This window comes from Cyprinodon tularosa, unplaced genomic scaffold, assembly GCF_016077235.1.
Source record: "Cyprinodon tularosa strain WSP-4 unplaced genomic scaffold, ASM1607723v1 ctg594, whole genome shotgun sequence".
NCBI lineage: Eukaryota > Metazoa > Chordata > Actinopteri > Cyprinodontiformes > Cyprinodontidae > Cyprinodon > Cyprinodon tularosa.
The window spans coordinates 40,172-64,121 of record NW_024039334.1 but is presented as its reverse complement, the minus strand read 5'-3'; the positions used below and the strand labels follow the sequence as shown (position 1 = coordinate 64,121).

The 23,950-nt window shown below is 40.3% G+C and overlaps 1 protein-coding gene across 1 annotated transcript in view; it reads right to left on the bottom strand.

The window, feature by feature from the left end:
• The window catches only part of LOC119797673, a 28,894-nt gene extending 5,184 nt beyond the window's left edge, over positions 1 to 23,710 (bottom strand). The window contains exon 1 of the mRNA XM_038306848.1: positions 23,570 to 23,710. Within this exon, the coding sequence (XP_038162776.1) occupies positions 23,570 to 23,710 (141 nt within the window). The remainder of the gene's footprint in view (positions 1 to 23,569) is intronic.
• Positions 23,711 to 23,950: the final 240 nt, after the last annotated feature.

Sequence of the window (23,950 nt, the reverse complement as noted above, 5' to 3'; positions counted from 1 at the left end):
AATAAATAAAAATCTTTTGTTTCCCCCCTTAAAAAAATTAAAACACTGCTCACAATCCCACAGTCCTACCAGCAACGCCAGGTTCTGTGGGCCCGAGAGGTGCGATCATCCAAAAAAACAACTAAAAAAAGGACTGCGGTGATTGTGAGCAGAGCCCTAAAACCTTTTATTAGTTTAAGAGTTCAATGATTGGTTTTTTCTTCTTTTTAAAAAGAGTTCACTTAAAAGAAGTTAGTTAAAAATAAGCTAAAAGGTAAAAAAAGATTTAAAAAATGCAGGGTAGTCAGGAACAGCAGAGTCAGTGGACAGTCCTGTAAAAAGGGGTGTACTCTTAGCCGGCGCTAATGGAGCATACAGTCCTCTCTCCAACACGCCGGGCCGCTGTCGCGCTCTCTCTCTCCAACACGCCGGGCCGCTGTCGCTCTCTCTCTCTCCAACACGCCGGGCCGCTGTCGCTCTCTCTCTCTCCAACACGCCGGGCCGCTGTCGCTCTCTCTCTCTCCAACACGCCGGGCCGCTGTCGCTCTCTCTCTCTCCAACACGCCGGGCCGCTGTCGCTCTCTCTCTCTCCAACACGCCGGGCCGCTGTCGCTCTCTCTCTCTCCAACACGCCGCGCGGTCCTCACTGCGCGGTCTTCTCTCTGTCTGCAGGTCCTTTCCCCCGTGCTTTGTCCAGCTTTCTTCTCCCTCTTCAACTGCGCAGCTGCCTTTTATTACAAACGCCACCGTCTGTATGCTGCTCAGCTGATTGAGAGCACCTGTGCTGCCGCCACGGGGTCTCCGGGTGCATGTGGCAACGTCACCTCCAAACCAAAACAAAATAAGAAGAAAACATGCAACACAGAAAACCAAAACTAAATCCAACAAGAAAAACAAACAACTTCAAATCAGAAAAACGACATAAAACCCAACTTCAAAATAAAACGAAACAGCCACATTACCACAAATGCATAAAGTAACCCCTGCTTAAAAGCATACCTTTCTCACAGCATCAGTAGCCATCCAACCTGCAATCTGTTTACACTAGGTGTACTACTGGGCACAAGGTGTCCCGGTTACATCAAGTATTAGTTTTTGAAAGTAATGTCTGGTTTAGCCAGGATTTAGCTTTTTAGGATGAATAAGTGTAAAAGTGCCTCATTTCCTCTGTAATGCTTGGTAGCTGAGTTCTGGTCAACACTCTCGTTACCAGGACAGCACCATTATAATGAAGAGGAAGCCCGATGATTGGTTGGTTTACACAACACAAAAGAAAGAATCCTGCCACTATTAAAGTATCAGTGGTCTTTTTTTCCCCTTGAATTTCTTAAAAAACATGCTTACTGTTTTCTTCTGTTTATGATATAACCCATTGTTTTTTGTTTCTTTTATTCCTGTGTGTTTGGCACCACCTTCTGACTGGTGTTGTCCCAGATGGAGCACACAGCCAACACAGTCACAAAATGTTGGGCCTCAGTTGGAACTCTAATAGATGAAAAGCATCACACTGTGAGTGGAGAAAACTTGGAGGTTTAAATTATCCCTTAGAATCTTCCGCCCTGTTCTGTGTTTTTGGAGCTGCTGATAGAAGAGGGCCGATTTTGCAAATGCAGTAGAAAAAATTCAGGTTATTTCTATTTTATGCTACTATTGGCCCAGGGCGCTGGAAGACATAGGGATCACTTTTTATCAACTTCTTTCAGCATATTTCTTATTAGACAGACTTTATTGATTTTTTTGTACACTCAGAGTCATTTCTAAATTGCAGCAGTGATAAAATGTAAACATGGTGATCAAATGTAAACATAAGACTGGTATATGTTTTACAATTTTCTAAAATTCAGCACTTTTTATTTTTTTAACCCCACTTTTACAACATTCAGCAGTCTAATTGTGGTTGGGAAGAAGCTGTATCTCTATTCTATAGTTCTACGATATTTGCTACTTTATGTTCTGTTTTGGCTGTAACATTAGCTTGGCTGGTACCATCAATAATTCCAGTTATAAATGAATTAGGCCTCTTTTTCAGCGTTTAGTCCTTTATCATTCAGACTTCCACGGCACAATGCCAACGTATATCTTCTGTCACCCCATGCCAATGCAAGAGGAACGAATGCTGAAAATCAATGATTGATGCAATCAGATAGGTTTCCTTAGGCTCAAAACTTTTCTGTATGATCTGACTCAATTATCTTTGTAAATTGCCATGAGATGACGTGTTTAGGTTCTATTTGAATTAAATTGAGCTGAATTAAACAGCTTTTGGAGGTTGCAGAGGAGGAAAGGTAATCAGTTCATTCAGATTTTCTAAAACATGCAGGACAGAAGGCCCTGAGGACCAGGATTTGAAACCTCTGGATAGGGTATTACTTCAAGCAAGCCCAAGTACCATATACAAAATTGAAAATGATTATGGTATTATTATTTCAAGTTCAGAGGTTGAAACACGTACAGATCGATGATGTCACTGCAGGTCTATCTGCTTTGGCAAAACTTGTAAGTAAAAAAACAGAAAAACTAGAAATGACCTTCCTGTTGGTAAAATTGGCTTGTCATATCTCATCATCAACTAATCTGCTTAAAAGACAAAATGGCAGAAAGCAAAATGGGTTGAGACAAAGAGCAAGAGATCCACTTTGAAACTAAGGGGGGAATCTGGCGGCAGTAGCAGAGCTAATCAGTTTTACTTAATCAGGGAAGAAGGCAAAGCAGGCAAAGTAACAGAAAGCGAGAGAGAAAGATGAGCCACAGTATGAAATTAACCGTCTTAATTCAGCAAGCAATGACATTTATTTATGAGAAGGTATATTTAGAATCAGGTTTTCACAATTCTAGTCTTGAATAGATTTTCTGGGTTGATAAACCACAGATAGCAAAGATTTTGCATTCACTGAGGGAGAGAATTTGCCTCTAGTTCTTAATGTTTTTTCAACACTCATGAAATAAACATGCTTAAAGAGTAGCAACAAGATCCAAGCTGTGAAGGAAGGTACAGTGGCTCTAGCTGTTGATGCCCCCCGCTGGTGGCACGGCGTGGCGAGCCTCAGCACGTTCTCATTGGGTTCTTCCTCATGCCTCAGGGACAGCATTCAACATGAATGTAAGAGGGTAAAGCAGAACCATGGGGATGCAAGGGCCTAAAGGTTAGAGACGTGGATTTCCTTTGAGATCTTTCTAAGAGAAGCGGAGAACAAAAACATGTTGTTCAATCTTTGAACATCTCTGCAAGACACAACTACAAACAACAATTCCACAGTTGTTTGATGGCACTTTACTGATAAAGAATTCCTAAGTGTGTCACTGTTTTTTCTTATTTTTGTGTCTGTGTCTTTTGTCCAAGGACAAACACAAACATGGGTAACTTCTAAAACAGTCAAATAATGTTTTCCTACATACCTCTGTTGGGTGAGTGACGAAAAAACTCAATTAAGGGTGGAGCAATGTATTATTGATACAATGTACTGAACATCTTTAAGCAGTTTCATATTTTTTGAGCAGCTTGTTTTCCCAAATTAACTTACAGTTATTGTGACAAAGTAAAGCTAATTAAAAATCAATACAATTCTTATCTAAGTACAAATTCTTCATTTCTTTCTTTACACTTTTGGCAACATCTAACAGTTTTTAGCAGAGGTGGGTATTACATAGTTACATTAACAGCTTAATTTTTTTTTAATCTTTTTTCAAAAGGTTTTATTCTGAAGACCATTGCTAAAAGCTTATCTTGTCCTTGACAGTAAGCGGCACACTCCTGCTCTCATCCCGTACTGTACCGTTAGCCAGACAATTGCTATGTCTGCTAATGCTAAACAAAGCATTTGACTTACAAGTTCAGAGGAAAAGTTTTAACCTCTGTGCGGCTTCTGAGCCACTTTGCTTCCTTAAATTAGCATCAACACTCAAGAGCTTGACCAGTGTTCACCCCTCGCTTTTTGCTTCTTCTAAAGTGGTTCCTAGAATTTCTTAAAGTAGAATGGGAGGCAGATCTTTTAGTTATCAGGCTCCTCTCCTGTGGAACCAACTACCAGTTTTAGTCCATGAGGCAGACACCCTGTCTACTTTTAAGGGCAGGCTTAAAAATTTCCTTTTTGATAAAACTTCTAGTTAGAGTGAGATGGCAAAAGTACTCACTTTCCGTACTTGAGTAAAAGTACAGATACTTGTGTTAAAAAATACTCTGGTAAAAGTGGAAGTACTGATTAAACTTCTTTACTCAAGTAAAAGTAACAAAGTACAGGCTTGTAAATTTACCTAAAGTATAAAAGTAAAAGTAGAAACCACTTTTTTCATGCCGTTGCCTACATTTTAAATGGATGTCTGCCAATAGGACTAGATCTCCGTTGTGTTCATTTTCAATCATCTCGTCGTCCATGCTACTATGCTAACGCCACCGCCACCAAGCTGCAATGATTTGCCGCGAATGAATACCGCCGAATCTGTCGATTCATCTTGTAGTGGTGCGTTAAATGCAACGTAGATTCCCATCCAATTAGATTGAATTTGGTATTGATGACGTGAAAAATAATAACGGTAACTCCATTGAAATGATTCAAAACTAAAGCAACGAGACAATTTTTTAAAATGTAAGGAGTAGAAGTAAAAAGTTGCCATAAAAATAAGTAGTAAAGTAAAATAAAAATATCAGAAAAATCTACTTGAGTACAGTAACGAAGTATTTGTACTTCGTTACTTCCCATCTCTGTCCTGAGCTATCTCTATAGTTATGCTGCTATAGGCTTAGACTGCTGGAGGACATAGAGACCCCTATTTCATCATTATGCTTCCTTCTATCTCTATTCTTTCACTCTTCAATTTTTTAGTTCAATCTCTAACGTTCTGCTCTCTCTGCTTTTTCTCATAGTAGTTTCATCTGGTCTGTTCCTGTTTGTGTGACTCCATCCTGGAGAGAAATATCATCTGTGCTGTACATGTTGGAGATCGGCCTGTTTTTCAGTGTAGTCCAGTTTCTCTGACTGAGACCAACTGGATGTGCCCTCTTCATCCTCTGACACTGGAGCTGGCTCGGAGGTCGTCTACCTGGCTTTGTGTTTCCTGGACAGGCCGCCTGTGGAGCTGATTTACAGTTGCCTTTTTGAATTTCTGATTCTTTCTGAATGTCTACTTCTGTCTCCTTGAACCCCAGTCAATCTCAGAAGATGATCACTCGCACTGAGCCTGTTTCTGCTGGAGGTTTCTTCCTATTAAAACGTAATTTTCCTCTACACTGTCGCTACAAGCATTTTTGGTGTGAGGGATTGCCTTCAAGTCAATGAGTCGATGCAATCAACTGGTTTTCCTTAGATAGAAAACTTTGAATCAATTTGACTGGATGATCTGGTTGGATTGTAATGTGACTTGAGGTGACATGTGTTGTGAATAGGCACTATATAAATAAACTGAAGTTAATTGAATTAAAGGAAGCAATTTTTCAGTGCTATCATGGAGCTACTATTGTTTGATCCGAATACTTCAAATTGTAGCTCCAGCTTCCGGCTCTGAGCCACCATTCCTTTGCCTTTCATGGGGTCAAACACTATCCAGGGTCGGAATAGAACTACAGAGTGCTGTGATGAACCTAGACAACCATTAGCCTTAGTGATATCATTACACTACTGACATATAGATGAGTTATCCTGGTTAAAATTGGACAACTGCAGTCCAGAGAAGAACTATAACCAAAAAAGGTAAAACAAATGAAGCGAACCACTGAAGTTGTCTGTTATAAAACCCAAAGCCTATGAAGATGTGTATATAAGTGTGACACACATAGTGCACTCAGGGACATAATATAATAATGTTAAATGGACCATTTTGGTTGAATAACTGGTTCTCATATCAAACGTTTTTTCATTGCTTTTTGATATTTTTTAATTTTTTTCTGTGAATCTGAAAATGGTTGATCACCTGAATCCTGCATTTCCACATTATATACATATTTTCCCTTCGAATAAATGTTGGTTTTATAAATGGTTTTGGACCTAACCCCCCAGGGGAACACTGGCAAAGCAAGGTGGGCTGCAGCAGACAGAATGAAGCAATGCTTTCCTCACATGTAAAAAAGATATAGCAATGCAGTCGTTTACCATGGGGTTCCTAAACCAAGAAATGTTGGATGTGGGGCAGAGGAGCACTAGAACACCAAATACTGAATAAATAAACTAGAAATCGTTGATTTTATCAACATTTGGCCTAATTTACTTCTCCTATGATGTGTCTGTATATTGACCTTCAGGATTTTATCCTTACCCTATTGCTGTTGAATTTTTTCACCTCACTGTTTGGTCTTTATAATTTAAGAATGTGTAAGGCTCCAGAGCCGATCTGTTCAAGACATTTTAAGAAATGAAAGGTGAAACCTTTACTAAGGATCAGGAGACTTCTAATTTGTGGGGGTGTAAGTGTGACTTTATATGACTTTGTGCTGATGTTCTTGAATTATTTATTTGCACTCATTAGAACTAGTCAATTGAACGTAGCAGTGATGTAGGGGCCTTTATTGCAACTGTCGCTGTAATGTTCGCAATGCCATTCTAACCCTGCCTGATTGTTTTATTCAGGGCCGAAGGGTAGAAATTGTTCGTTTGCGCCCATCAGGGGTGAGTGTCATTTAATGCTGAAGGATTCGAAACCCTAGAGGCTCTGGGGGGAAATTTGGGATTGGCACACCATTCAAAAATACACTGTATCTGAATACAATGACAACAATGACGGCGTCACCTCAAAGCATAAGACTAAAAAGCCTGCTTAATTCAACATGTGAGACAGATGGAGCACATGACACGGCTATTGAGGCAAGACAATAGAGTGGGGACGTGAGTAGGTGTGCTGGTTACAATAAAGCAGTCAAAGGGAACAGAAACTGGTAAAATCTAAAAGTCCTGTACAGGTGGAGGCTCCTTTCTTAGGCTGATATCTCTTTATGGGAGCAAGCAGATTTCCTTTTATTCATCAGTCTTAAATCTCTTTCTTTGTTAAAGAGCATTTGGGCAATGCCTGTGGGCCCATTTTTACCACTCTGATGTAAAAAATAAGACCATGAATAAACTTCTTCATCAGAATTATGTCTTAATTATCTCAAAATTATGAGGTACTATGTGAATATTTTTGACTGTCATAGTAATGAGGTAGGTAAGTCATATTATCATAAACATTAGGTAGCTACTGTATTTTTTAGCTCCATGCTAAAGGGAACTCCCTTATCAAGTAGAATGGGTTGTATTTGTAACAACGACACACCGATCCTCATGAAAAAATAAACATTCTCATAAAGGCTTCAGACAAATACATCCAGAAAAAAATATAAACTTGAATGCTGATGAAGGTTCTCAGTCATCCAGGTCATAGTCATTCCGTAAAAATTCAAAAAATATCAACTGGACTTGGTTTTCAAGCTTTGAAGATGTTTCGCCACCTCTCCAGGAAGCTTTCTCAATTCAAAAGTAATTATATTCTTCCCCACTAGGCCTGGGTGGCAGGAGCAGCAGGGTCAGGAGAGACCTACAAACTTCCCTTTGGAGATATTCACAGGACAGTCAATAGACATAGTCCCTCCAGCGTGTCTTGGGTGTCCTCCTAGTGCCATGTTCCTGGAACCGGTCACAGTGTCCAGGGGGCATCAGAAAAAGATGTCTAACCCACTTAAGCTGACTCCGCTCAATGTGGAGGAGAAGCAGCGTCACTGAGAGACTTTCCTGGATGGTCTGGCCCCTCACCCAGCCACCCTGCACAAGAAGCTAATTTCAGTCTTTTGCACCCAGGTTGCGTTTTTTTCCGTCAGGATACAGATTTCATATCTGTGACGATTCTCAGTCATCCTGTTTGTGGCCAAGCTTGACAAAGTTCAGTCTAGGCAACTATTTCTGAGTTTTCAACTCAGGTTGAAGACTCAGAAACAGTTACCTAGACTGAACTTTGTCAAGGAGGATTTTTAACAAGCACCAGATCCCTGTGCACCTCAAACCCAGCAACACCCTGGGAGAAGAACTGGTTCAAACCAAAGACAAGACACCCAGAAACAAGGCCGACAATGTCCTTAATGCCGTTCAGTGTAGTGAAGACTGTGCAGACCTGTACTTTGGAGAGACCAAGCAACCACTACACAGGGGCATTGCTCAACACAGAAGGACCAACTCCTCGGGACAGGACTAAGCTGAAGGCTTAAGGAGATTTGTTTGAGGACAACAACATTCATATTCTAACCAAGGAAAAAAGAGGGTTTGAGTGAGGGGTTAAGAAAGCCGAAACCACACTGAGGGAGTTAACGACCCATCAGCACCCCCTAACGACCATTAACACCATGTGATCTTCTTGGCCAATGCAGTGGGAGGGATCAGAGCCTAAACGCACAAATTTTTCACCGAACCAGCCTCTCATCCACACGAAGCCGGCGTTTCGGGGGTCTGTAAACGATCTTTTTTTTATTCAGCCTTCATCTTTAAGCTCTAACCGCATTTTTTTTTTACACGCATGCGTCATAGCGTCGCCTCTAAACACGCATGCGCGACACAGTATCACAACAACAATGGCGCCGTACTGTGTTGAATGGTTGCTGCTCATGCTACTCACCCTGCTGTCGGGCTTACAACAGAATCTTCTTCTTCTGGAATAACAGAGCAATATCGACAACATAGTTCAGCACCTGAATTTGACTGAACCACGAAAATGGACCCGCAGGGCAACCATGTATAAATATTAGTGCGCATGCCCAACATTTCGTCGCCTATTTTTGCTTTGGCACCACAGCGCCACTTACAGGCCTGGCATACATTTTGCAGCGTTTTCATGCATTTGTGTGGACGATCACATTTATTTTACGTCTCCGTCTTTACGACAAACGTTCTGGAAAATATTAGCGTTTCGTGTTCGTTTTGACTTCGTGTGGACGGAGCCTTATTGACAAACCTGGGCCTTAGGAGCAGAGATGTGAGATCTGGGGTCAACAAGTCATCTCTATGTCATGTATTTGACAGCCCAGATACTGAACCAGGTGAGTCCAATCTGGTTTAATCTGTGCAGATTGGACTCACTTAGTTTAGTGGCTGGGCAAATCAAATACAGGACATAAAGATATACATAACATAGAGCGGACTTGTTGACTCCATTTTCCACATCTCTGCTTAGGAGGATCAGTGTGGTCTTTGTCCAAGCCGTGAACCAAATGAAAATATGATCCATAAATGGTTCAGAAAAGAAAGAGACATTTCCATTGGTGTGGCACCCAGCCTCTTAGTATAATAAAGTATCTGTGCACAGAAAAGAAGCCATCTCAGTGACAGTGGCCAGGACTGACCTTTCTTTTTGTTTATTATCTTCTTTCTGGTGCAGTGATACAGCAAATGTATAAATTTTCCAACATAAAGAAATAAAAGAGAATGATTGGCCCTATGTGGCAGGTTATTATCCAAACAAAATGCCGTCTGTGCTCAATACAAAGGAAGTTTAGTAGAAAAACCATCTAAAATATAATTTATGTGATGCTTTTATATGCTTAGCTGTATATATAAAAGAGAAAATGTGTAAAATTTTATGGACCTATAACTCTTATTAAAGGTAAGAATCAGACAAAAAGAATGTATTAGACACAGGTATCATGTAAGGTCGGGCTATTATACTTCAGTCAAACTGTGTCTCTTCATCAGCAATGAATGAGTCATTTTATGACTAACAGTTGGTGTTTTTGTGATGCTTACGAGTCCTTCCTGACACGTGTAATGTCTCAGTCCCATAAAGTGACCGCTCTGCTCACATGAATGAATGGAGCCAAGCAGCCTGCGGAGCCAAAAACTCATCCCAGGGCCCAATGTGGCTTCCTGATGGTAAGGAAGAGGCAAATCTCTTTTTCTGGAAGCAAATTTAGTTTGTGGCTTACACTGAAAATATCGGTAAAAACAAATATAACAATCTTGTGGGAGTTTTAACTACTTCTTTCTGCATTTCCCCTCTGACTGCTTTCCTGTCAACCTGGCCAAACACCATTCACCAGTTTCACACTGATAATCACTAACAGCCAGAGTAGCCTCTGGCTGGAGTGGAATGGCTCGTCAGGTAGAATTAAAGCTACAAACGAACCATAAAACACCTCTTAAGTGTCACAAATAATCACCAGGTTTTCTGGAATGGCTTTTCTTCAATTCTAATACAATGTCTCGTTTTTACAAATGGGATTTTGCTCTGCAAATCATGTCTACTCAGTTTTGACTGCAGGGTGATGTGTTGGTCTGAGATATCGCCTCTGCAGGCCCTTGGAACTCTGCATTTACTTCTGGCAAATCTTTGTCATGAACTTCAATTTAAGAGGAAAACCTAGAGGCAAAAAAACACACAAAAATCTTTCCAAGTTTGGTCTGCAGGAAATAAATGTATTAACTGATCTAATAATAATCTAAGTAACATCAGACAAAAAAATGAGAGTAACTCATAGGTTATTTTTATGCGGGTGTTGATATTGTCAGATTTATTATAATTATTGTTTTTTTTCATATTGTGCTTTTCCTTTATTACATTTCTTAGACATTTTTAAGAGATTATTGGATTAAGTTTTTCTTATAGATTTATTTTTTCAATAAATTTTAAATGCAACTTTTTAAGAACGCAATTTGTAAAATTTTATCTAAAAGAGAGAAATTGAGAAGATTATTCTACTCCATTGCTCCTTAACAGAGGATTAAGTCCCAGTAAAAAAACTCCTTATGAATATTTATGCTATACCATCTTAAGAAGCTAAGTAAAATATATATGCATGGTAAACTGTATAAACGAATATATGTTTAGATATAGAGGCTATGTTGGGTTCATTAATATGAATCCCTTCTGTACATCTGAATTAACACATTAACATAGGTTTGTTATATTCTCTCTGTGTTTGCCTTGAAAATATTACAGCTGGAGCGCAGCTGCTGCTGCAGTTTACTGGCTCACATTAACAAGAAGGGACTGATAAATCACATGTTTTTATTGGTACAGGACCAGAAACAACAGAGCAGGAAGATAAGATCCCATCATCCGACTTTACGACAGCAGTTAATCAGACTGATAAAAGATGCGGAACAACACCTGCACAGACCGATGCAAATAAAATATTCGCACCCCTGGAACTTTTTCCTACAGATGAGACGCCAATGATGTATTTTAGTAGGAAAACTGTAATTTTACATGTTTTTAATAAGTAATATTAATATTTGTTTAGCAAATTTCTAAAATTCTCAGAAGTTTGCTTTTGGTTTATCTATTATTTATTATTATTGAGTGAAGCTTTTAAACAGCAGGGGTGTAGATAAGATCTTCGGGGCCCCATGTAGAAACCATTTTCATGGGCCCCAAAAGTCCAGCATTATTGTTGCAAGAGCCTCAATCATTTAGAAATTGATCAGTTGTGGACGTATAAAAACAGCCAAATTGTTTAAAGGTCTCATAAACACAATAAATCACACTAAAAACTCTGGTTTAGACTACAGCAGCAGCCATTCAAAATAGCCATTCCCAGTCAAATGCTAGCCAACTAGCAGCCCACTTCCCTCCAGCTTCCCTCTGACTCCACCCTTTCACTGCATTACAGGGTCTGACCAGGAGATGACGCTTCTCTTTAGATCTTAATGTCCACAAATCATGACAGGAAGAATATTTTAGAGGTTTAGGAAGGAATTGTAGGGGACCAGCCAAGGGCCCATCAAGGAAAGTGGGAAAATTTGGAATGGCTACTGCTGTAAAGACACAAAATGGGTGCCTGCCTATAATTATGGAAAGATGAGAAATATAATCATTTTAAAAACGATAGTAAATTATGTGCTACCATCTTTTTGTATCCTTCTTTTTTAAGAATTTTCATTTTTGTTTCCTGAGTTTCCATTTTTCTACAAACAAAGCTATTGCTCCATCCGAATCCAGCAAATTGGTAAGCAAACTTCCTCAAAAGCAGAAGGATACCAGCGGCCATTATAAGCGAAGCTGTCTGAATAGTGCCAGCAGTAAGGAAGGAGTAAGAAGAGGAGCAAAGATGTTGCCTATTGATAGTTTCGTTACCATAGGGAGCTCTTAGCTCTCCTATCCTCCATGTGGCAACCATACAGTAGCCCACAATCCTTGGTGAGATGTATAGCTGCATTCAGGGGCGTCTCTAGGTTTAAGAAACAAGGGTGGCTCAGCCCCTAGCACGCCGAATTTTTTCAGTGCACCTGCTAAGGCGTTGTCTAAGACAAGGGTGTAACTTTGTGTTGAAAGTTGGTGGGGACGGCTCATAAGGAAAGGGAGCTACCTGCGCGACGCCTTTTTTTTTTTTTGTTGGAAAGGATAAAGCCAAAAAAATGCGAATAACATTTATCAATTTAATGCTTACAGTTGAAAACATAACTGTTACAATATTCACTTATATATTTTGTTCAAAAAATATCAAATAAATCTAAACAGACAGTACAAATCAAAGAAATCAAATAAATATATCAATTTTGTAGAACGTTTATTGACAGTCAATTTTGGGTCACTTTTTAAAATTAATTTACTTTTAAACCAGGACTCGGACAAGATCTTATGGGACCTTAAGCAGAATATGATTAAGCAACTCCGTCTTTCTGTCAAGAACATCCACCAGCAGGGTATCCAGGGGGGGATTTACCATTAGGCAATACTAGGCAGTTGCCTAGGGCCCCAAGTTCTGGGGGCCCCATAAAACTCTGTTTCCATGTATGGTTAATACAACTAATCCTTATTTGTGCACATTAATTATGTTTTTGATCAAAATCCTTTGGCTAAAATGCCATCAGAACGCTGATAAACAGAGAGGAAAAAGGGACAAGAAGAGAGGGACAAAACCTAGAACAAATAATGGATGTCTATTCTATTAACATTTCTCTATCTGTAGAATGGGTCTGTTTTATGGGTTTTCTTCTCAGGGGGCCCCCTGCCTGTCTTTGCCTAGGGCCCCAAATTTCCTAAATCCGCCCCTGAGGGTATCATTACTGATTTGATAGAATCTGGGAGAGCGGACTATGTTCAACCATCCATTTTCTTTAACCTTATCCCTCAGTGGGATCAGGAGGTGCTGGTGCATATCTCTAGCCACGTTCTGGGTGAGAGGTGGGATCACCCTGGACAGGTCACCAGTCTGTCGCAGTATGTTCAACCAGCTTAAAAGTAATCGGTAATCAGATTTATTATTTGCACTTTTACTAAGTGAACTTTCTAACTCCCTTAAATCTGAAATTCCAATGCCAAAATTGTTTAAATCTTTTATCTTTGGACCCCCTGCAGAGTGACGTCACACCTGCAAGATCCTATCCTTACCTTCCTGCTAGATTGCAAAAAGCAGCTTGCTCATGAGTTGTCAACTTAACACGCTAAATCTTAAATGTACGTGTACATATAAAAGAAAAAGGGGCGCAGTGCTTGCTACTGAATGGCAACACTATCAAAGTCAGGAAAAAGTTTTAATCCCGGCTTCACTTAAAACTTTTTCCTGACTTTGATAGTGTTGCCATTCAGTAGCAAGCACTACTGTTTTAATCCCGGCTTCACTGTGAAGCCGGGATTAAAACAGTAGCTACAAGAAGCTTCAAATAAAAGGTGTTCTTTATGTTCAACCTAAACACCAACTCCGATAGACCATCAGTAGAGCAGGTGTTTAAATTAATCAATCACTGCTGCGAAAGCTTATAGCAGTGAAAGCTAATATACCACAGCCATCACTTAATAAATGCAAAATAAACAACCCTCTAAAAACGGAAAACTGTAATGGACTGAAAGTCCTGTTTTTTATGTGGGAAATTATTTGCGTGTGTTTTAGTATAATTCTGATATATTGGCGCTGCTGTCTGTTTCTATGGCAACGATACTGAATGTAGTGTAGCTTAGAGACCTGCATGGGTCGAGTTTTACCAACCCGCACCCGCCCGAACCCGTTAGGATGACTACCGAACCCGACCCGTCACCCGCCAACCCAGTCTCAGGTTGGAGGGGGGTGATGGGGAGAAAGCGAGAGGCAACAGATTCTTTTTTCTGAGTTTTTTTTTGTCGGGGTTTGTGGACGGTGAGCAGCAGGAGAACTTTTTTCTGTCTGAGGAGCGGCATGAATAGATATTCACAGCACTGAAAGCAAAATACGTGTACAAAATATTGGTGGGGACATGTCCACACCAGTCCTTAAGGAAGTTACGCCTATGATTGTTCAGATTAACTTGTCTTCTTTATGGCTTTTATTCGGTGCTTTACTGCATTTGTTTTGGGAAAATATGAGGAAAAAATAAATACAGAAAAAAAAATATATATTTTTTTAAATCGCAAAATAATTATAGGGTGGCTAATGCCAAAGAAAGGGTGACTGAAGCCACCCTTAAATAGGTCTAACGACGCTTATGGCTGCATTAATTATCAAAGTTAATCAAACATCTATTTTTAATTTCAAAACCAAAACCCTCCAAAGTTGATACCTTTATAATTACCTTTAACTAGGTGTTGTCAATGTTTCAAAAAATAAATAAATAAATAAATAAATAAAAAAAAAATAAAATGTTTATTTTATGGGGAATATTTACACCACAAGGGACAGAGTAACATTTCCAGACAACATTCAGCAGATCTAAAAATCTGATTTTAAGTTTCCTCATCAGATAATGTTAAACTGATAAATGAGTGACCTGCTGTCATCAACAAGTGTCATGACTGGATTTTTTTGTTGTTTTTTTATGTCTTTATCAGTAAATCAAAATAGATTTGTTATTTTTTAGATGACCATTTATTAAAGTGATGCATTATCTTTGGTTCAACTTTCCAGCTATACTGTAAATATGAGACATTTTGTGGCTGGAAGGGTTGATAAAGTTGAGGTATAGGCCTACACAACTTGTTTTAAAAAAAAAAAAAGCAGTTTTCGGGTCGGCACATTTCTGTATATGTTGTTGTTTTTTTCACAGAAAAAAAAAATACTTTTCTATGTTCTAAAGAGAAATGTTTTACCGTCAAACTCCAACTGTTTGGGATCCCATTGCAACTGAGCATCTATCAAATAGAAAAAATGATTTGGATTTTTCTGGAACTGTATTTATCACTTTAAACCTGGGAGGCTGGTTAAGGTACGTATAACAACATAACTCTGCTGGGGGAACATTAGAGCACTTAGTAGGTAGAGGTCTGAGGATCCAGACTAGCCATCCACCAACGGCTGCATAATTCCACAGATAGAGGATTCTTAAACTCATTTAAACAAACATTTGTGTCCCTCCAACTTCTCAACACTTTTCAAATGCCCCTTTTGTTTTTGCCAAAGTGAAATATAATCTGCCATTTTAGTTGTCATCCTTTGAACAGCCCACTACTCAGCCGCCGTCTTTGTGTTTTTAAACAGCTGATGTTAATTTATTTCTTTAGCAAAGTTTTGAAAATCTTAAATTGAAAAGTTTTGAAAATCTGAAGCTGGAGAGTTTTCATAATGTCTTTAACTCTGACTAATTGATAGAGATTGTTGTCATCATTCATAGGCCTAATGAGTTCAAAGTAAAGGACTATTTTTTTTCTATGTTGAGCAGCAGTAGTATTCAGTTATGATGCTGCTAATTAGCATGTTAATGCGACCGCATCGCCTTAGGCACTTCTGAGGGCTGCCGGATTGGATACAATGCCGTGCTGTAAAAAACACTGCATACAGTCATGTTGTTAAAGCACGTTAGTTGGATTGTTTGTTTTGCTTTTGGAAAAAACAAACAAAAAACAATCCAACCAACGTGGTCATATGGGAAAAAGTCATTACTGATGTTTTTTTTTACAATAGAAAAACAAAAAATCCCTTTATTGTCCCCAAATGGGGAAATTTGAATGACATATTAACTTTGAAGAAACAGTTAGACCAAAAAAAAAAAAAAAAATTACTCAACAATCTGTTAAAAGATTTAAATTTGACCTGTTAGACATTTTGAATTATGTCTGAGAGTCACAGATCATTAACCTGTTTAAAATCATCACAGCTACAGTCCTTCCTATATTGATTTTCAATCCATTTTTAATCATGTTTTGAGGAAAAAGTATAACTATAGCTGTTCATACCGCCTGCAGGCGAGTCCCTGATGGTTGGAATCGAGGTGGGAGTGGTGTTAAGCTGAGCATAGACTGTACGATTTCTTTTTGCCCTTTTCGGGACGATTCTCCAGTCGTGTGAGAACTTTTCAATCAGGCCAACCTTCAGCCTGATCGTGCGTCGTGTAGTGTGCAGGGGATAACAAGGGGCGACAGCCTCTCAAGTGTGGAAGTAAATCAAACATGTTTGAAATTCAGTCCGCTGTCGTGAGCTGGTTGTGGGCAAATTGTTCAGTGTGCAAACAAGGTTTCTTCTTCTTCCACTCAGACGAAAACAGAAGCAAGTAGATGCATCAGAACGTGGGGCCGCGTTGTTATTTTCTTTATTTATTATTATTATTATTTTATTCAATTTTTTTTTTTTTTCTTCTGTGGTACGAGTGGGGGCACTAGGGAGGGAAGGCATGATTGAGATGGTGTGTTTTTTTTTTTGTTTTTTTTTTCCCAGGTTGGGGTCTCAACCGCACCCTCTCCCAAATACATCTCAAGTCTCCGCTAAGTGCGGAGCCCATTCCCCCCGTCCTGCTCTCCCTCCGCTGGCTGGCGTCGGGGCTCACCGGTGCACTGGTGGAGCTGGGGGTGGATGCCCCGGGGACTGCTGGCTCATTCCTGGCGGCCTCTCCGCTGGCCCCGGCCGGCCGGGGCTTTGCTGGGGCTCCTGTCTGGGGATCGGGTGCCCTTGGGGCCTCGGATCCCTGGGGCCTGGGACTGGATCCGCTTCGGGGTGGGGCTGGCTGTTGTTCGGGGATTTTCGGGGTCGGTGCCGGTGCCTTCGCTACGATGCCGGCTCCTGGGCGGTGTTTCTTTCCTATGCCGGTTCTGTGGTATCGGTTCGGGGGGGGGGGGGGAGCTGCACGGCATGGTGGGGTGCGGGTCTTGGGTCCTGTTTTGGGCTCCGGTTTTTCCGCTCGCACTTCTCCTCTTGCCTATTTATTTTAATTATAATTATGAATTTATTAATTAATGTATTTATTTACCTATTTATTTATTTATTTTTTATTTATTTTTTTTTTCTCTTCCTCGGTGGGGGGGAGCGGTTGTGGGCGGGTTGGTGTCTGGTGTCCGCTGTCGCATTGTTTTTTTTTTTTTTTTTTTTTTTTTGGGGGGGGGGTTCGGCATGTCTATTTTCTCGGGGGGTGGGCGGGCCTGCTGGGTGGGGGTCCTGCTGTGTGGCGCGCCGCTGGTGTGTGGGGGTCCGGGCGGCTCCGGCGGGGGTGGTGTTGGGGGGCCGGTCCGGGCGGGCTGGCTGGGTATTCGGGTGGGTTTTCCCTCCTTGGGGCATGGCGGGGCTGCTCTGGTTCCGCTGATCGCGGCGGGTGGGGCTGCGGGGCAGGTGGGGGCTTGGAGTGGTTATGGCCGGCGCATGTTGGGGGGCCGGGGCGACGGAGCTGCTCTGGCCGCGTGTCAGGGCCTGGTGCGGGCGGCGGGGGGGGGGCGGCGGACGTGGCTGAGCTGCTTTGGCTTCGTCCGGTGGGGGGGCGGCGTGGTTCGCTCCGCTCTGGCTTTGTGCTGCCCCTCGGGCTGCTGGGGGGGGTGGTTGCGCCGGCTGCAGTCTGCTCTTCTTGCGGTTTTGCGCCGGGGCGGCTTTTCTGCTCTCGGGCTGATTCTGTGCGCGGTGTGTTTTGTTGCGCGCTGTTGGCATCGGTCTTGGTGGGGTGGGGCTGCGCTTTTGGCCGGGGGGGCGTTTTGGGGGGGTCCCGCAGCGCTCGCGGCCGGTTCGCGGCAGATGAGCGTGGGCCCCGGCCGGGGGCGGGGCCGCCTGAGTGTTTTCCTGGATGGTGCGGTCGCGGTGGGTGTTGCGGCAGGTCGCCGGGGCTTGGTGCCGGGGGGCGGGGCGTGTTTCGGTGCTCTGTGGGGCTGGGGCGTTTCGGTCGGCGCCGTGGGGGGGCTGGTGTTCGGTGCCCGGCCCTACTTCGGGGTGGCCGGCTGCCGGCGGGGCCCGCGGACTCGTCCCCACGTCTGCATCGCGGTGGCTGGGGGGCTTCTTCGTGGATGTCTCTCCTCCTCCCTTGGTGGGGGTCTGATTTCCGGGGCTGGCCCCGCCTTGGTGCCTTCGCTTCTGGGGTCCCTTTGGGCGCCTGGGGCTTTGAGTCTCCCAGCGTTGGACTCAGTGCTCTGGGGGGTGTGCCTCTCCGGCTCTCCACAACCACTATTGAGCATTTTTTCTATGGTTAAAACTTTACATGCACAAGTTCACCCTCACAAACAACTACAGGTGCTAGGCTTCAGGTACTCAGAGATTCACTTCCAAACAGAAAGCCCCACATTCATATCTTCAGGTAACACAGAGTACATGTCAGACTTAATAATATTACTTTAGCGATAGTTTCAAGGTGTTGCTTTATTGTATATCTCGTACCATGTCTTTTGGTTGTGCTGTTCTTTTTTTTTTTTTTCTTCATCTCATTACAGGTGTTGAAGCAGACTGAAAATGTTTTGTCATTGTCTCCTTTCTATCTCCTCTTTCTTTCATCTTTTGTCCTTTTTCTTTCTTTTTCTTTTTCCTTCTTCTTCTTCTGTTTTTCTGCTGTACTTACATTGCAGTGTCCATAAAAAAAAAAAAAAAAAGAATGTGGGGCCGCACAGTGTGAGAACATACATTGTGACTATCTATCCATCCATCCATCCATCCAAACGATCGATAGATAGATAGATAGATTTTCATACGTTTTCTCAGCACTGAAGGAATCTATTTTTTTTCCCCATCTGATAATGGCTTCTTCTTGGGCGTGTAGGTGGCGCAGTGTGGCGCGCACAACCCATGTACAGAGGCCTTAGTCCTCAACATGGATTTAGACTTAGAGACTTAGATTTTATTTTGTCATTTTGTACACACACTCTCTACACTCTTACATTTTTTAAAGTGCAGCCTTGATAAGGTAAGCAGCATTGATAAAAAAAAAAAACATTTTAATTGAGAAAAGAGATGTAAATATATTACTGAATAGTCACAGTTCCAATGTTACATTTTTTTTTTTTTTTTTTGACACAGGTTCGAATCCAACCTGTGGTCCTTTCATGCATGTCTCTCCCTCTCTCTCATACCCTCTTCCCTGTCAGCCTATTGTCAAAAAAACAAGCCACTAGTGCCGTAAAAAACAAAGAAAAAAAAAAAAAGTAATGTCTTCTTTTAATTTTTTCAAACTTTGTTGGGAGGTGCTACCTGGCTTATCTGCAGTAGCCTACTTCCCTGTTTAACCTGGTAACCTTTAAGAATATGTTACTAGAATGAGAGGTGTATACATAAAGAAAAGCCAAATATAATGGCTATGCATCTTTAAAGAAACTCAAGGAAAGTCGGCCTCAGCAGATGGCCGCTCACACTGAGCCTGCTTCTGCTGGAGGTTTAATTCTGTTAAAAGGGAGTTTTTCCTCTCCACTGTGGCAAATAATAATAATAATTATAATAATAATACATTTAATTTATACTGCACTTTTCATCAAAAAGACCTCAAAGTACCACAAAAAAGAAATGCATGCTTAGTGTGAGGGATTGCATCTGAGTCAATGAGTCGATGCAATCAGCTGGTTTTCCTTAGATAGAAAACTTTGATTCAATCTGACTGGATGATCTGGTGAACTGGAAAGTGTCTTGAGATGAAATGTGCTCTGAATTGGCGCTATAGAAACAAACTGAATTGAATATAAAAAGTTTTTTGAAAGACATTAGAAATAGCAACAAAACTGTTTTTTGGACCCTACCAAAAAAAATAAGAGTCAGTATCAACAAACAAGAACAGCCTTTCAAACGAAAAGGCAACATTTTTTATTTTTTATTTTTTATCTTGATTGACCTGTCTGGGGAAAAAAAAAACGTAACTTAAGAAAGTAGAAATTAACTTCCTTCACATCAGAAAAATGTCTAAATTAAATCAAAATTCCAGACTTCAGGTTACTTGGTTGTTGACAAATACAGTATGTGATTTTCTCAGCAGGACGGCAGAGAAACTCTTTTACAACAGAAATAGAGTAAGTGTTTTAACTAAGTACAAATCTAATTAGAATTCACACAGAAGGAGAAGAAAACTATGGAGGTAAATCTGTCTCAATTGTCACAAAGACACATAGGTGATTCATGCTTGTACACGATGAGAGCCACACATGCACAGCACAATTTACACAAGCACAAACAAATCTACACACATAAAGGACAAGATCCACAGACATGTATGTGCATGAATGAATCACATATGTTTATTTGTGAAAACTGAGACCAACGTAGCTCTATAGAAACTGACTTTAAGAACAGAACTCTAAATGGTAAGTTAGCATTGTACGTATGAGATTTCAGCAGGAGTCGTATAATTAGGCTGCTGCAGAATGTGAAGACTGAGAGACGGACAACATCAGATCTCTTTTCTACAGCAGGACTGTTTGTGAGGCAAACACAACAGGAGGGGAACATCTAATGTATAACAATCTGATGGCTTTACTAACAGCTAACGATTTACAGGCAAAGAGAATAACTAATTCAGAAAGGCTGTGCTCTGGTGTAATAATAGTTCCCTCCACACGTGAAAATTAAGATGTGGATCAACTTTAAGATGTTTTCATTCTGTTCATCTCCAGGTTGTTCTCCCCAAACAAAATCATAACGCAGTAAAAATATAAAATAAAAAGGGAGGCTAGAGTGCTAGCGAAAAACTGCACAAAATGTTTGAAAACACAACAAGCATGATGACATCTGGCTGCAACTAAAGAGCAGAACCGTTTCTCTGGCCCAAACATTTACTGATGTAAACTCTGACATAACTAAAGCCATAAAATAACTAACAGCATGTGGCGTGGAATGAATGTGACGAATAAAAGTAGGGAGAGAGTCAAAGATATTATGGTGAGAGGAGGAGAGATTGAGCTACTGGCTGACAATGCTGGGAGGAGTGTTGCCAACTCCTCAGTAAGGAAAGTAGCTATTGGCTGGGCTATAAGTTGCTAGAAGTCGCTGAATGACGTCATTGCCTAATTTGCATTATATATATATTTTTTTTAACTTTTTTTTTATTTAACTTTTTCTTTTTTCCCTTGTGGTCCACTAAGGACCTTAAAAATCATGCTAAAACATGAACATTTTGAACCATAACATTTTTCTTTACATTACATTAACAATCTAAATGGAAAAAAAGACTATAAAGAATCAATGACAATGTGAGGAAATGGTAATTATTGTTTTTTTTTTTTTTTACTAATAAGATTTCCCTCCACACACACAGGCTGTGCTTGCCTACTCACAGAAAGAGTGGATCATGGTCATGTTGGTCAAGGCTCTCTATGGCAGGTTCAGCAACTGAGGGAGCTGACTCCAGAGTGATCAACCTGTGCCGTCAAACCTGGTGCATGCGCGCGGTTCATTTGCTGTCTGGACGCTGAGAGAAAACATGCTGTCTCTCTGACTGTAGAGCTGAGAGGGACTCCTGCGGAAGCGGGAGAACAGGGTTGGGACGGGGGGATGCGCCCCACGGCAGACACCAGAAAAGTCACTAGATTTGTCGCCAGTCGCTTTTTTGAAAAAGAGTCGCTGGAGGGGTCTGAAAAGTTGCTAAATATAGCGACAAAGTCGCTGAGTTGGCAACAACGCCGAGAAGAGTGTTTGGAAGAGACCTATGGAGTAAGCTTTGCTCCATTATCGTTCCAAGCAAGGATTACATTTTGTAAAAAGAAATTCCAAAACACATTGAAATAGATTTATATTTAGAAAAAAAAAAAAAAAAACTTTGAAAATTGTTTGATAAAAAAATAGGTTTTTAGTGTAACTTTTCTGTTTTTGTTGCACTTTTCAAGAACAAGGATGTTTGTTTTGTTCGGTTGGTTTTATTGTTTCACAACAAGGCTCAGTCTTTACATCCGTCCCTCTCAGTGCGTATGTCTCATCTAACTCCCCACAACCTGAAAAACCCGGCCACTACATACTAAACATAATCTTGTTAAGAAAATAAGCATCTTTGTGGGGGGGTGTCCACATTTCTGGTTGGAAAATTACACTTCTTTCACATTTTTTTTTAGATTTATTTTTTTTCTACGTTTTTATTTTATTTTTCAAAAAAATTAAACGATGGAATATTTTTAAAATTGTAATTCTTCATAATTTATTTTCTTTTTACAGATCCAATTTTTTTCTAACTGTATATTTCTGTTTGACTTTTTCCGAAATCTTTTTAAAGATTTAATATTTTAAAATTGTAATTCTACATGTATTATTTTTGATTTTTACAAATCTTATATTAACATTATTTTAATTTTGTGCACATACATGTCTGTGGATCTTGTCCTTTATGTGTGTAGATTTGTTTGTGCTTGTGTAAATTGTGCTGTGCATGTGTGGATCTCATCGTGTACAAGCATGAATCACCTATGTGTCTTTGTGAAAATTGAGACCGATTTACCTCCATAGTTTTCTTCTCATTCTGTGTGAATTCTAATTAGATTTGTACTTAGTTAAAACACTTACTCTATTTCTGTTGTAAAAGAGAGTTTCTCTGCCGTCCTGCCGAGAAAATCACATACTGTATTTTTTCTCTGATTTATTTTTCTCTACTTTAAAAAAATGTGGTTTTACTAACCGTATAAATCTATTTTACTTTTCCAAGCATATATTAAAGTTTGAATAATTTTAAATTGTAATTCTACATACCGGTATGTCATTTTATTTTTACAGATCTTATATTTATATTAAGAAAAATCATCAAACCAACAACGTCGTCTCGTTACCTAAAAGTTAAACACAGGATTATTTACAGAATTAAACACAGGCTGCCATGACTTATACTTATAAATCCTCTCCGGCTGTTCTGATATTGGAGGATGTAATCAGTTTTAAAACACACCAATCATCTCGTTATCGTGAGAAAACGGCTTTCGTTCTATTTAGATAATGAGAAAATTTACTTCTTTTCTCGAGAAAACCTCCATAAAAAAAGTGTAGGAGGAACATTTTTTTCTAAATGTATATTTCTATTCTACTTTTCCAAAGAAAGATTTTATGTTATAAAATTTAAATTCTACATATTTTATTTGCCTTTAACCATTCTTTTTATTTAAATGTATGATTCTTGGATGTTTCTGATGCACGCCTCAAAGAGAGTTTCCAAACTGGTTCAGTCTGAGAGGAAAGACAGATGGTCAAAGATCAGATATGAAAGCTTTTATAACATGCTTAAGTGTATCACACAGCTCTTAGAAATAAATAAAAAACTGTGGCAAACCTCACCGTGTTTACCTAAAGTGGATCCTTTTAAGCTCTAACATTTTGAGGCATTTTTGAAAAACACTGATTTGAATGTGTGGAGAAGGGATTTGTCTATATGGAAATAAATAGCCTGGTACTTTTTATACATGGAACACAAATGTGTGGCAGCATTTTCCAAACAAACCTCAGATTGCACCTTAAAGCTCTAAATGTGTTGGTAACACTTAATTACAGAAGCAGAAGGAGGATCCGTCTTTGTGCGCCGTCTCTGCACACAGGCTGCTGGCATGTAATTGAGGCCATCATCTTGAGGCTCCGCAGCAAATGGCTACTTGAAGAACTCCCCCTCACTTCCAGGCTGCCTGTCACCTCTAGTATGGCCTCTCGCTTCTTGTCTTCATTCCTTTTAATCACTGACTTCATTTCATAGATAGGAGAGCTGACATTAGGAGAACTTTGCATCGCCATTCTGTGGCTCTCATCAGCTGGCATTGTAATAGATGTCATCCCACTGACTGAAGGACAGGCTGAATTGCTCCGGCTGAAAAGGACAGTAATATATTTTTACACCTGTTCACGGAGAGAGCAAGGATTAGCTCAATGTTAACTCTTAGTTTGGTTTTTGTTGTAAAATGATTGAAGGGACAGATATTCTCCATATATTTGGGATTATAAAATGAGCAATGCAAACTGGTTATGATTCAGTCTTAGAAGAAATGGCCGTTATAGTTT